We start from the raw sequence: 14,016 nt of genomic DNA on the forward strand, positions 1-14,016 counted from the left end.
CTATTAACTCCACTCAGTTCTATGGGCATATGATACTTGTATACATTTATCATGGTATCAGTGAGATAAAAATTGATATAGAATATGTGGGGGAAATAAGGCAGACTACATTCCAGAGCATCACTCTAATTTTTAAATCCGATGCCATTCATTTTTCAAATAATCTTTTCTAAATCCTTTATCTGAAGCAATGGTATAAAAATTATCAAATTAAATAGTAATGAATGAATTTATAATCTAGGAAGCTACTATTTCTCTGAACATGTAGTATTGCTTCTATCATTTTACAATTGATACTAATTAGAATTTTGTCCCACACAATCACAAAAAGAAATAAAATCTATACTCACCCATCTCCAGTTCCTTCCTCCATCAATAAGCAGGCAAGCAATGCAAACAAACAAAACTATATATTTAAAAAAGACTACATTACCCTTTTGGAATATGGCCAACTACTTCTAATCCATATGTGTTTTCCATATTGGTACAATAACAAGCAAATGATGCAGCAATAATCTGTGAGGTTTCATTTAAAGAAAAGAAAATATATATTACTGGTATTTTTAAAAAATGCTGAAAGTAAGTATTATATGCTCCAAGAGTAATATAGCAATTGCACATCTATTTCAAATTAGCAAAGTAATAAAAATCAAAGTCAGGGGAGGGGGAGTGAAGAGAGGATGGCTATTAGGTAATAAGTTAATAGGTACAGTGGTGCAGTTGCATACAACACACACCTTCTGATGTTCTATAGCTCAGTAGAAAAACTAATCAATATCTCAAAATACCTAGTAGAGATGATTTTAAATGTCCCCAACACAAATATGAATGTCTCATCTGATCACAACACATTGTAATCAATTATTGAAAGGTCAAGCCGGGCGTGGTGGTGCATGCTTGTTATCCCAGCATTTGGGAGACTGAGATAGGAGGATTGAGGTTCGCTGGCATCCTCAGCTAATTACCGAGGCCCTCTGCAACTCAGTGAGACCCTGTTTCAAAATAAAGAATAAAAAAACTAGGGCTGGGGAGTGGAGCTCGGAGGAAGATTATCCTGTGTTCTATCCCCAGTACTGCAAAAAAAAAAAAAAAAAAAAAAAAAAAAGGTCACATTTTACCCTATGAATATGTATAATTAACATGAGCTTATTAGAAAAATATTTAGAAAAATCAGGATATTTCTCTGAATTTTAAAAGTATATAAGTTACAATCTCAGAATTAGATGATACCCAAAAGAAAGGAAACCAAATTACCAAACTAATGTATGCATATCTATGCTCATAGCTGCACAATTCACCATAGCCAAACCATGGAAGCAGCCAAGATGTCCATCAACAGATGAATGGATTACACAACTGTGGGATATGTATGCAATGGAATTTTACTCAGCCATAAAAAACCCCACAATCTTGCCATTTACAGAGAAATGAGTGGAACTGGAGGACATTATGTTAAGTGAGATTGGTCAGTCACAAAAGAAAGAATAGGATGCTCTCCGTAATACGCAAAAGCTAAGGAGAAATGGATAACAGGAGGAACTCTAGATGAAGAAGGAGATCCTATAGAGAAGCAAATAAGGAGACCTAACTGAGGGGATGGGATGGGGGAAGAGGGAAACTCTCTAAAGCACATGATGCACCTAAACAAATATATCAGTCACTATATCAAACATGGGAAGGAGGGATGGTGAGGGAATGAGGTGGGGATCAGGTAAGGGTTAATTGGGTGATGTGTGCATGTTTGTCTCCACGAGTCTTTTATCCCATTAAGATGTATGAATACAATGCACCAATAAATAATAAAATAATTAGATGATACATCAATAATATACCTCTTCTAATATTTTTTCTTATATCAACCTAGTTGTATCCAGTTTCCTTTTAATAAACTTTTATGGATGCATTGTAATCTCATATCATAATGAAGACAAGAATGATAGAGACATACATGCACACAGCATTTGCTATGCTTCTCCTGCCAACTCCCACCCCACTACCTCCCCTTCTCCATATTTGATATTGAAAATAGCATTGATCATTTTAATATGAACATAGCATTAATGAAAGTATTTTTTAACGAAAGTATGTTTTCATTGATTCTCCCCCATTCCCCTAAACCTCTTTCATCACTCCACTAGGGCTTCTTCTCCTTTATAAAGGAAGCAAAATATAGAATATATATCCTATAGTCTCTATTCTGTGCGTATATGCAGATGCCACAGTATATCCTAAATATTTTTCTGTCAGGATATAAAGAGACAACCCCATGTTTTCCTTCCTATGACAACTAGTCCTCAAGAGTCTAATGTATTATATCGCTATTCCTAATCTATGTGAGTAGTCAGTGATGATTTCTAGTTTCTTTGAACATTTTTGAATTTTTATATCTAACTAGTTATTGATGTAAAATATGCTGACTCACAGCTTGTTGGACTCAACAATTTTTTAATAATCCTCATGGAGTCTCAGACACCCTATCATTCTGCTACTGAGACATGGTGAGCAAAGTCCTGTGTTCTCTGCATATGCCCATATTCAAGGTTAAAACACATATCAGCTAGCTCAGCCTGCATTTGACAAGCCATGCTGCTTGGGTATTTCTGTGTGTCTTTCCATCCTCCTTACAGTCTTCTGATAATTTTGATACTGGAAATTTTACATTGTTATGGTACTGATTTGGAATTATTTACCTTATTAAAAGAGATAAACTGATTATCTATTTAAAGTACAAACCTGCCATATACACAGGCATAAGTAAACACATTAACAAAATAAAGAATATCTAATAATGCCCACTAACATCATTCTGTACTTTGTCTTCTAACTGTACATTTCTGTTAGTATTTAAGCAAATTTACAGAAGTTTCTCAAACATCAAATGAACTTACAAAGCAAAATTAAGTTATTGAATTAGTCTTTCAGTTTTTTTTCACTATATTTATTTAACATATTTAAATTCCCTTTATCAATTGATTTATTGATCCAGGGACCCAGTGCTTTAGAGGCTCTTCTCCAACCAGAGCCTTCCCCATTAGATGGAAGCTATATGGGGGACAGTAAGTTATGCTCAGCTCAAACCTATATCTGTTTTTAGTGTGTCTGATACTGGAAATTGAACCCAAGAGTGTTCTACTTCTTAGATATGCTCCCAGTTCTATTTTATTTTTTATTCTAAAACTGGGTCTAACCAAATTACTGCAGGCCAACCCAAATCGGCCATAGGAGGATGGATGATAAAGGAAGTCTCAGCCTCCCACGTAAGCACCACCACACCAAGCTCTGTACCTCTTTTTCTGATTCACACTCTGTTTACTAAGGAATACATCATTTCCTGTCCAGATGGAGCCCAATCTGCTCACTCCTCAGATCCATCCTACCAGCATGGCCCAAGGAAGGCCAAGAGCCAGTCATCATGGTGGGATAAGGATATGTTTGGAGTTTGGACAATGCAGCAGGAATACACACACACACACACACACACACACACATATATATATATATACACACACACACACAGATGAATTCCCTCATGAGTGGTACAGAGCTGAAGTGGGAAGAAAAGAAGCAAGCCTAGAGTCTGGCTCTCCTCACATCACCATGACTGACAGAAGTCAAAAGAGCATTCTTTGTCCTAATCTGGCTTTCAAATTCATCAGTAAGATACATCAAGGTAGAAAACTAAAACCTGTTTGATTTAAAATTTTGACCCATAATTTTTATAAGTGTTTGGGTTTTCATTAGTATTCTTTCCCCAGATCATGTAAATTTCACATGTATAAATAATATTTTTTCTTTCAGATTAAGAATAATTCTTACTAGTTTTACAGAGAATAGCAACTGTTTTACCACTAGCTCAAGAGGTTTCCTCATAGGGCAGTATTTTGTAAGTTTTTTTTTTTTTTTTTTTTTTTGCGGTACTGGGGATGGAATCCAGGAGCATTCTACCTCTGAGCTACACCCCCAGCCCTATTTTTTTTTATTTTTTGAAATAGGGTCTCACTGAGTTGCAAAGAGCCTCACTAAGTAGCTGCGGCTGTCTGCGAACTGCGATCCTCTAGTCTCCACCTCCCAAATGCTGGGATTACAAGCATGTGCCACCACACCTGGCCCATAGGGTAATTTTTAATGTTTGGCTTTATAAAACCCATATAGTATAGTTTCCAAAGATAAAATAGGCATTTCTTCATATCTGAAGGAATTTGAGATGAATAGTATGTTTCAGAATAATTACTATAAGAACTAATGATCATAGTACTTTGGATTTTATGGCTCACTACATAGATAGTGATATCTTTCTATATGTATATATAATATGTAATATATACATATATAGTATATATAGAGAGAAATATATATAGAGAGAAATATTAATATATATATATATATATATATATTAAGTATACAGCATAATGCATGGCTTAGCCATAAAGAAAGACCTCCCAATTCACTTCTATATCATATTCTCCAGAGTTAGTTTCCAGTGTGTTAGCCTTAATAAATGTTAGCCTCACCATTTCAACAGCATAAAGGAATACTTTTAAATAATTTAAAAATAACCAAAATTCTTTAGATAAAAGTTTGAGCATACATGTATAACTCAAAGACCATTAGAAAATTAAATCCAATGAATAAATAAGTTAGTAGACTATGGTTATATTAACATTTCATTCTCAATTTAATTCTTTATTTAGTGAAGGGTTTCCATGAAAGACTCTTAAATTTCAAAATACATTTCTAAAGTCACAAGCATTAGAGCAAGTATCTTGTATTTCTTTTCCTATATTTCTTTTCCTGGTACAACAACAACAAAAAACAATTTTAAAGAACCCTATGAGTAAAAATCATGAGCATTCTTTCAAAAGCAAATTAGGTTGGTAACAAAAGTATAAACAAATCTACCAACTAGTGAAAATTTGTCAATTGATACTTTCTACATATATCATGCAGATATATCAATAGGATATGGTGCCACATTTTATTGCTTTATATAGGATCATGCCAGAGATCTTTTGAGTCCCACCCTTAAAAATGTCTCCCTATTTAAGATCTTAAGCTATATGTTCTCCTATTTATACAAAAAATTAAAAACAGATGAGAAATGCTGCATAAATTGAAAACATATGTGGCTCCTTTTTTCAATTATTGACTCACAATATTTCCTGTTCTTACATTAATGTATAGCCACGCAAATTAGCCCTACTTTAATGAGACACAGGAGTAGCTGTGAGTTACTGTAGACGATACAGTAATCATCTACAGATTACTCTGACAACTGGCAAGCTCTCTATTGCAGAAAGCTAACTGTTGATTTCGTACTTACCAAAACTAAATCGACAGGAAGAACAATCTTAATTTTCCTTTTAAATTGTTCATTCAACTCTTTAACAAGCACGAGGACCACAATGCTCAGCAAGGATAAGAGCAGAGCTTCCAGTTGTACAGACTTGATGTTTTCAAAGACATATGCGTAAATCTATGGGAATGAGAAGAAAAAAAAAAAAAACACACAGAAAGCTCAGGCTCATCCACAATTTACCAGCATGAAAATCTGGCCCCAAATAAACTCAGTGCTGTTTTATTAAGTGATGTCTTAATGATGGGGTGTAGGTAAGTAGAACAACTGGTGCTGAAGTACAACAAAGCTACATATTCTCTTGCATATACAGATGGCTTTGCCCTGGACTCTTCCATCAAACTCAAGGTGTATACCTTCCAAAATAAGGACACTACTGAAGAGTGACCATTCTGGCTTGTTCCTTGGCACTTGAAGGGACAGAGGCACTATAATTCCTTAGTTCTATGAAGATTCATCATTAAGAGGAGTGCGGATCTCCATCTTTGGACCCGCCACTCGTGTTCAAGGACCAGAACTAAGCACACATGTGCAAGCCACACACATAGGAGCTAAGAGCTGGTGTTTAATTAATATCAGATATCTGGCTTAATATAAGATATTACTGTTCCAAGTCATTCAGCATCTATTTATTTGCTTATTACATATTTATGCCAAGTGGTATGCCAGTGCCAGGTCTACTGTGGGGAACAATTTAGACATAGCCTTAGTGTTCACAGAACTTGCATCTACAATGTATAGTCATGAAAGGGGTACCTGCAGGATATGACTGGGAGATTTTCATGGCCAGGGTGTCCTTCCCAAACAAGATAGATGGGAATTGGTCAGGTTATAGATGTAGGGAAGAGGAATCCGGGGAAAATGCTTTGTTTAAAGGTCACATTTATAAAATTTAGAGCACAGAATATAAAAAAGGTGTCCATGACTTAGCAAAATATAGAGTTTAGAAATTGATATAATAATTTTTGAAGAATTTTTTCATTGGGGCATTGTAATCATACATGATGATGAAGTTCAGCGTGATAGAAACGTACAAATTTGTTTTAAAAAACAATCTAGACTATTTGAAATTATGATAACATCAAGGCATTTTATTGCAATTAGAAAAAGATACATCATTATCAGATACTTTATCTTAATAACTTGGGATGATCTGATTTGGCAGGAAAGTAGAATAAATATAAAATTAATATCAAAGAAAAGAATAAAAGTAAAGTCATTTCTAAATACTTAAAGCATATGTTTATTCATTTTGCTCGACAATTTAGGATCTTGTTGATAATTATATAAATACCTAATATACTATCATAAAATAGATGTGGCAAAGACTTAAAGAATCCTCAATTGAGTGCTAAAGGGCAGAGTAAAAACTAACCAAAATCCAACCTTGCTGTACATAAATATTTGCTGTAAAGAAATACATCTTGAATTCTCGGGAAACTTAACATAATTATTCTCAAATTCATATAGAAATATTAAATGCACAAGAATAAATAAGACAATTTAAAGAGAAGAATATTTATAGATTTATGCCATCAGATATAAAAAAACATGTAAAAATAGTTAAAATACGACACTGTTACTAAAAGATATAAGAAAAGCAGAAAGAGCCAGAAGCATGTAACAGTTGTTTTGCAGAAAAGACTTTCTGATACACATGTTTGAACTAAACTTAAGGAAAATAAAATGGAATCTAGATGAAAGGGTTAAATGTATGAATTGGAGTCACGGGCAGTATACATATGACAACTTAAAAAAAAAGAAAGGATAGATAAACTTATAAACAAATAAATCGATCACATTAATAATAAAATTAAAAATATATACTTAATTTAATCAAATTATTAATTATTTTAAGTGACAATACTCACTGTTGGTGAACTTTAGAGGAAACAGTTTTCTACATTACTCATATGAATATAAATTGTTAGAAACTTTTGGTGATCTGATAAAATATAACAAAAACTGGTGAAATATTTTATTATTTTCCCAGGTACATTAATTTAAAATCAACATAATTAGGCTCCTGTTGGGGGAAAGGTAATGGAAGGAAATATACAAAGATATGTTGCATGCAGATATGAATGTATATTTTTTAATCTCATTGTGATGTATAATTACAGTTCATCAACAATGTATTAGAAATAATCATTAAGCTCACTGAAAGACTTTATTATAATATTTATTGAAACTTTTTTTTTTAAAAGTAGCAAAAAGAAAGGAAGAAAGTTAAATCTATTTACAGAGTAGAGCAAAGCCAGTTGTGGTGGCGCACGCTTGTAATCCCAGCATTTGGGAGGCTGAGACTGGAGGATCACAATTCATGGACAGCCTCAGCTACATAGTGAGGCCCTTTGCAACTCTGTGACACCCGGTTTCAAAATAAAGAATAAAAAATAGGGCTAGGTGTACAGCTCGGAGGTAGAATGTCCCTGGGTTCCGTCCCCAGTACTGCAAAATAAAAAATAAAAATAAAGAAATAAAGAGTAGAGCAAAAGGGAAGTAGTTCAATTCACAAATTACGTACATGCACACATTAGTCTCCATTCATTAACACAGAATGTAGACTAATGTGTTTTACACAGAACTCATTTTTTTTGTCATGGAAAGATCTTTTAGTCATGAAGATAAGTGGAAAAAGCAATTTATTATTAAATGTATATGAGCTGACACTGTGATGAGCTAACCTATGCTCCTACCAAAATTACTATGCTGCATTGACATGCTGAGGTCTCCCAGTTGCTCAGAATGTAACTATATTTAGAGACTGTACCTTAAAGGAAGAAATTAAAGTAAAATAAGGCCATGTAGGTGGGCTTCAATCTACTATGATGGTTCTGGTATAAGAAGAAATTAGGACACAGATATGTATGTACAAAGAAAAAGCACATGAGAACACAAAATGGCAGCAGTCTTCAAGCCAACAAAATCTCTCAGAAGAAATCAAATCTCCTGACACCTCAGACACCTCGATTTTAGACATCTAGTCTTCAGGACTGTTAAAGTTCTTCTTGTTTAAGCCACCCAATCTGTATTATTTGATATTGCAGGCCTAACAAATTAATAACGTATTTTTACAAAATGAAATTCATGCTTTCAATGCCCAATGCCTGTGGATATATCTGGAACAGCAGTCTTCTGCAGAAGATTCTGGGGGCTTATCTGTATTTTCCAAAGTCTTTTATGAGGATGTGCCATTTTATATTATTAAAGGTTTTAAATAAGCCTTAAATGCTTAACTTCAATGGGTACTGTACCTCTTCCTTATCTTGGACATACTGAACCCAGTTTCATTGTGTTATTTCATTTATATTTGTCAAGAAATTTTTGGAGTTTCATTTCAGGTGACTAAAAACTAGATTTCATTTTTTTTCAGCACTGGAGGTTGAACCCAGGAGCATTCTATCTCTGAGCTATACCTCAAGCTCCATATTTTATTCTTTATTTTGAAAGAGGGTCTCACTTAGGTTGTGGAGGGACTCATAAAGTAGCTGAGGCTGTCCGCGAACCTGTGATCCCAACAAGAATGCACCACCATGCCCAGCTAAAAACTAGATTTCACTTTAGGTCATAGGTATTCTTATAGCAGCCCAACATCTTGGTGTTCATTTGGCTCCTATTTAGCATCTCACATATAATTTGATGAGAACCCAAATACTGGGTAAAAAACTATTACCTGGACTGTGGGTCAAAATAACTTATATAGACTCCATTCATTAATATCTATTAAAATTCTGCATACTCAGCTTCCTAATCAAAAGACTTATTTCATCTGGTTCAGGGATCAGAACACACTGGGTATAAAGGGGTGCATCAGGCTATCAAAGTCTGAATTCTACAACTGAATATAGTCATTGACTTTCTAATAATTTCAAAGAAAGAAATTTTACTCTGTAAATAATGGAGCCTCAATGGGTAAAAGGAATCAAGGTAATGGCAGGTTATATGAACCCCACTTACTTCATACAGTTAAAACAACAATAATCACCCAGCATTTATGTTATCAGATGCATTAAGAAATTAGAGATCAGATATTTTTACTTAACTCTTCAAAGTAACCTACCTTATTCCATACTATTTAAAAAGAAAATTTGGTTCTACAATTTTATCATCATCTGAGAGGCAGGTAATATTTTCCCCACTATGTTTTAGATTATAGTAACTCACAGAATTCCTTCAAGTAAAGAAACAGTGTCCATTTCTCATAGTTACTCAGGACTCAAAGCTCAAGATAAAAATCTGAAATTCTATGCAGTTAAATATATACCACAGGGTGCGGGGATAAAGGGAAAGTCAAGACAATTTTGTAAAAAAGCATAGCTTTCTGATGGTTTATTATTGAGATGATTTGTCAAGCAAAAGCCAAATACCCAAATATTTTAAAGAATTTAGAAGACTATTGTTTATGCTTTTATCCATGGTATTAAAAGTATGCCATGAGCATGCCTATATAAGAAAGAGCAGAAATATGCAAAACTCCCAAGCCATACCAAATTTGCTGTAATGTGCACTTTGAGAAACATGTGTTTGCAGTAATAAAAACGGCCACCCTAGAATGAAAAGAATGAGAAAAAACCCCAGAGAGTTTATTGTCTGTCTGGATTAAACTATAACTTGTCAAGCGAAGCACATCTTCTAAGATGCTCCAGAAGACCATGAGGAGGTGGGCAGAGACTCATTACAATCAGCATGGAGAACACAATAGAAAAGCAAGCTGATGAGGAGTGTCATTTTAATGACTGTCATGTGGACCCACAGAGAGAAGTCACAAGCAAGCAGTTCGTAGAAGATGGGTGACATATGGAGATAGAGATAGGGCTGAAGTAAGAACAGACAGACACACATACACAACACACATATACAAACACTTATAGACCCCCACTTAATAGAGTATGAAGCATCCTAAGTGCACATTAAACTTCTCATTTCTAGTATAATTCCAATCATCTGAGTAAGATATCACAAACTAAGCTTCAGGAGGTAAACATTTGTATTGAGGATTATCAGAGAAACAAAGGAAATATTTATAGTTATATGGATAAATAAGAAAGTTATTTTATCAGAACCAATCCACTTAATAAAATAGGAGTTCAGCTCATTTTGAGAGAGTCCTGTAAATTGACCATTTACTATAATGATAGAAAATGGAAAATATCGATATGCATAAATAAATCCATCTTGAGGTATTTCAAAACATGAAACTCAACCATCCGTAGTACAGGTATTGATTCTTATTATTTCCTTTAGAGGTGAGGCTTTTCTGAAGCCTTTAATGGATAGTTTCACATGCACAAAAAAGTATAATTATATACACAATATATACTTATATTTTCTTATCAGAATCAGCCACTCATTATAAGTTTATTTTCTTCACTGATGGGTTTTCAATTCTTAAAATGGCATATGAAAGAAATTTCAATAAATATTCTATATTCTTATTCTTATTCTTAATCTTATTCTTCTTATTATTATTATTTGTAGGTCTGGGGATGAAACCCAGCGGCATTTGACCTCCGAACTACACCCCCTGCCCTGTTTTTTATTTATTATTATTCTTTATTTTGAAACAGGGTCTCACTAAGTTGTGAAGGGCCTCACTAAGTAGCTGAGGCTGTCTGTGAACCACGATCCAACGATCTCAGCCTCCCAAATGCTAGGATTACAAGCATATGCCACCATGCCTGGCTTAAATATTCAATATTAAACATCAAAAATGATATTCCATAAATACTGCTGAATTAATGCTCTGGTAGAAGATGATAATAGTGATAATAAATCTAAATAGGATAGATTTTGCCCAGAATAAGCAAAATACCTGAGAGATACCAAGACTCCTCTTACTACAAATACTTGAGCTGTATCATATTAGAAGGATGTTTTAGACTTCCATCACTGCAGCCAAAGTACCTGACTCTTGACAACTTAGAGGATGAAAGGTGTATTTGGCCTCAGGGTTTTTGAGATTCCATCCATGTTTAGCCAGTCCCAAGGCAGAAGTGTCACAGGACACAACAGAAGAAGGCTAAGCTCCTAGCAGCTGGTCAGCAGACAAGGAAAGGAGGAGGTCTGGGACAGATGGGATCCTCTAGACCACACCCCAGGTGACCACCTCCTCCAGCAGCACCCTTCCTGCCTACAGGTATCACCCAACAAATTCATGCAAACTATTAAACCAGTAATGGCTTTCATCACTGATGAGATCAGAACCTGGATTTGATTATTTTACCTCTGGGTATGGTTGCATTTCCAACACATGAGCACTGTGTTGCATATGGGGTCAAGCTATATCTCAATCTTGACAGGGAATTTGTAGTTACCAGGTACTCATTCCAGGTACTCATTCACTTGCTGTGCTTATTCAGGTTTCATTTTGTGCAAGGCACTAAACTAAATATTAAAGCTACCATTGCAATAAATTTCAAGTAATTCATATTTGATACAGATGATCTGATCCAAATAATTAAAAGGTTAATAACTTAAATTTTATAAGAATGAAACATAATTGAAGGATGAAAAGCTTTGTAACCAGTATTTGGTTAAAAAATAAAGACCTCTGTAAAATCACACACATTTAATCATTTTCCATTACATAACTATTACTGAGGTTCTAAATGAAGCCTTATATAAAAACAACTGTGCAGGAAGAAAAATCTAACATGTGTCCACTATGTGTACCATACAAAGAGAATGATCTTATATGTTCAGAAAATATTAGCAAGTGCTAAAAACTTAATGAACATTCTATACCATACTCCATTAACCAGAAAATTTCATCAACCAAAATCTCTTTTTCTTTATCATTATGGTTGCTGCAATAAATGTACCTGAGATAAACATGATTTTTTAACATTTCTGAAGTATGATGATTTCATTGCTAAAACTTTTTATAATTAAGAATTCACAACAAGCTTAACTACTTATAAAGGGACAAAACAATATTTAAATATATATTTCTATGCCCAAGAAAAACATGTAAACCCTTTGGTATTACCATTTTTGATATCTATGTTATTTTTCTCTTAAGGGTCTGTCATAATAAGTTTGTTTCACTAGAGAAACAATAGTGCATTAGTGAAATCGGGATGCTGTCCATCATCTCAGTAGTATAGAACTTTATCAGTATGTGAAAAATACTAATCTGCAATATGCTAATCTTATTTCTTAATATATGACTTAATATATGACTTTCTTTTTGTATATTCTTTATTTTTATTGGTACACTATAGTCATACATTTTAATGTAGTATAAGACAGTAGAGGCATACATGCACACATCACTTATTTATCCCTTCCCCATTCCCACCCCTTTCCTTTCCCTTTCCTTTCCCTCCTTCTCATGTTTGGCTTAGTGATTGACTTTGATGTTTTTTAATGTACTTCATGTACATTAGAATATTTCCATTTCTACCACAGGTGCCAACATTAGTCTAAAAATACCTTTGAGACTTCTGGGAAGATGGTGATTGAGAAAAGCAGCGTTTTAGAGTCCTGCTAAAACTCAATCTCTGTTGCCACAAAATCAATGCTTTTCATAGCCATAAAACACTATCAGCAGAGAAATAAAAAATGTAAACACAAGGGACAGAGAAAAAAAAAAGACTAGAAGAACAACCAGAGACCAGAAATCAAGCCTGCAATGCGGCGGTGGAGCAAGCCGGCACCATTTTCCCTCACAGCACAAGGCTCCAGATAGGAAAGGTAAACAAGGAGCTGAAGTGAGCAGCTGTGGATCATTCAGGTGTAATTCAGCAGTTCTTTCAGTGCAAAGAACGCTTAAAACTCCTAGTGGTCAAGCTCATCATGCCTTCCAGGGACTCAGAATGGAGCTCAAAACCAGAAAAGAAATATGCCAGCCTCACAGCTGAGAGCGTGACAGTGGTGCCATATTGCCAGCAGCTACAGCGAACTCACTGCGTCCCCCCACAGCCCCAGATCTGTGCACACAATAACCGTGAGTGTAATTGCGGCCCCTAAAGGAGAATCCCTGTACTGCACTCCCATGTACTTGCTCAGCTTTGATAATCTCATTGGGTCAACTATTTTGCAGTCCAACCCAGTGAAGGAGTAGCAGTGGCAGAGATACCACACCCTAGCCACAGCTCCCTGTGGGAAAACGCCCAGCCTGGCACCCCCAGTCTTGTGCAGCCTCAATTAACTTCCTGGGTATGAGACTTTAAGATACAACCCAGTAAAGGAGTAGTGGCAGCTGAGATTACAATAGACTTGAGATACAGAGCACCCTAGGTGAAGTCGTAGTGACCCAGGGAAGGCACAAAATTCTGAAATCATGGGAAAGAGGAACAACAATAGAGCAATGAATGCCCACAACCCCACAACATTAGAACCTGATAACACAGAAATTCAGAGATCTCTAGAAGATCAAATCAGGAAAATTTCGAAAAGAATTCAGAGAGAGTAAAAAAGAGATAAAGGATGTAATAATTGAAGTAAAGGCCACAATTCAAAGTATAAACAATCTATTAGACCACATGGAGAATAGAATCTCACTCCCAGAAGATGATCACTCCAAAAATGAACGCAAAATTTATAACTTAGAAAAAAAAATCTGACAGCAAGAATCTGACATTGAAGAAATATGGGCCCATTTTATGAGAGCTAACCCAAGAATAATTGGAATAGAGGAGGGAAAAGAAGGTGAAACT

At 34.9% G+C, this 14,016-nt stretch overlaps 1 protein-coding gene across 1 annotated transcript in view; it reads right to left on the reverse strand.

Moving 5' to 3' along the window:
• Positions 1-14,016, reverse strand: part of SLC26A7 (solute carrier family 26 member 7) — a gene marked incomplete at both ends in the record, with an annotated part of 119,095 nt that overhangs the window by 45,198 nt on the left and 59,881 nt on the right. The window contains 2 exons of the mRNA XM_080693733.1: positions 434-516; positions 5,321-5,473. Of these exons, the coding sequence (XP_080549859.1) occupies positions 434-516; positions 5,321-5,473 (236 nt within the window). The remainder of the gene's footprint in view (positions 1-433; positions 517-5,320; positions 5,474-14,016) is intronic.

Source organism: Muscardinus avellanarius, assembly GCF_963383645.1.
Source record: "Muscardinus avellanarius genome assembly, chromosome: 4".
NCBI classification, from domain to species: domain Eukaryota; kingdom Metazoa; phylum Chordata; class Mammalia; order Rodentia; family Gliridae; genus Muscardinus; species Muscardinus avellanarius.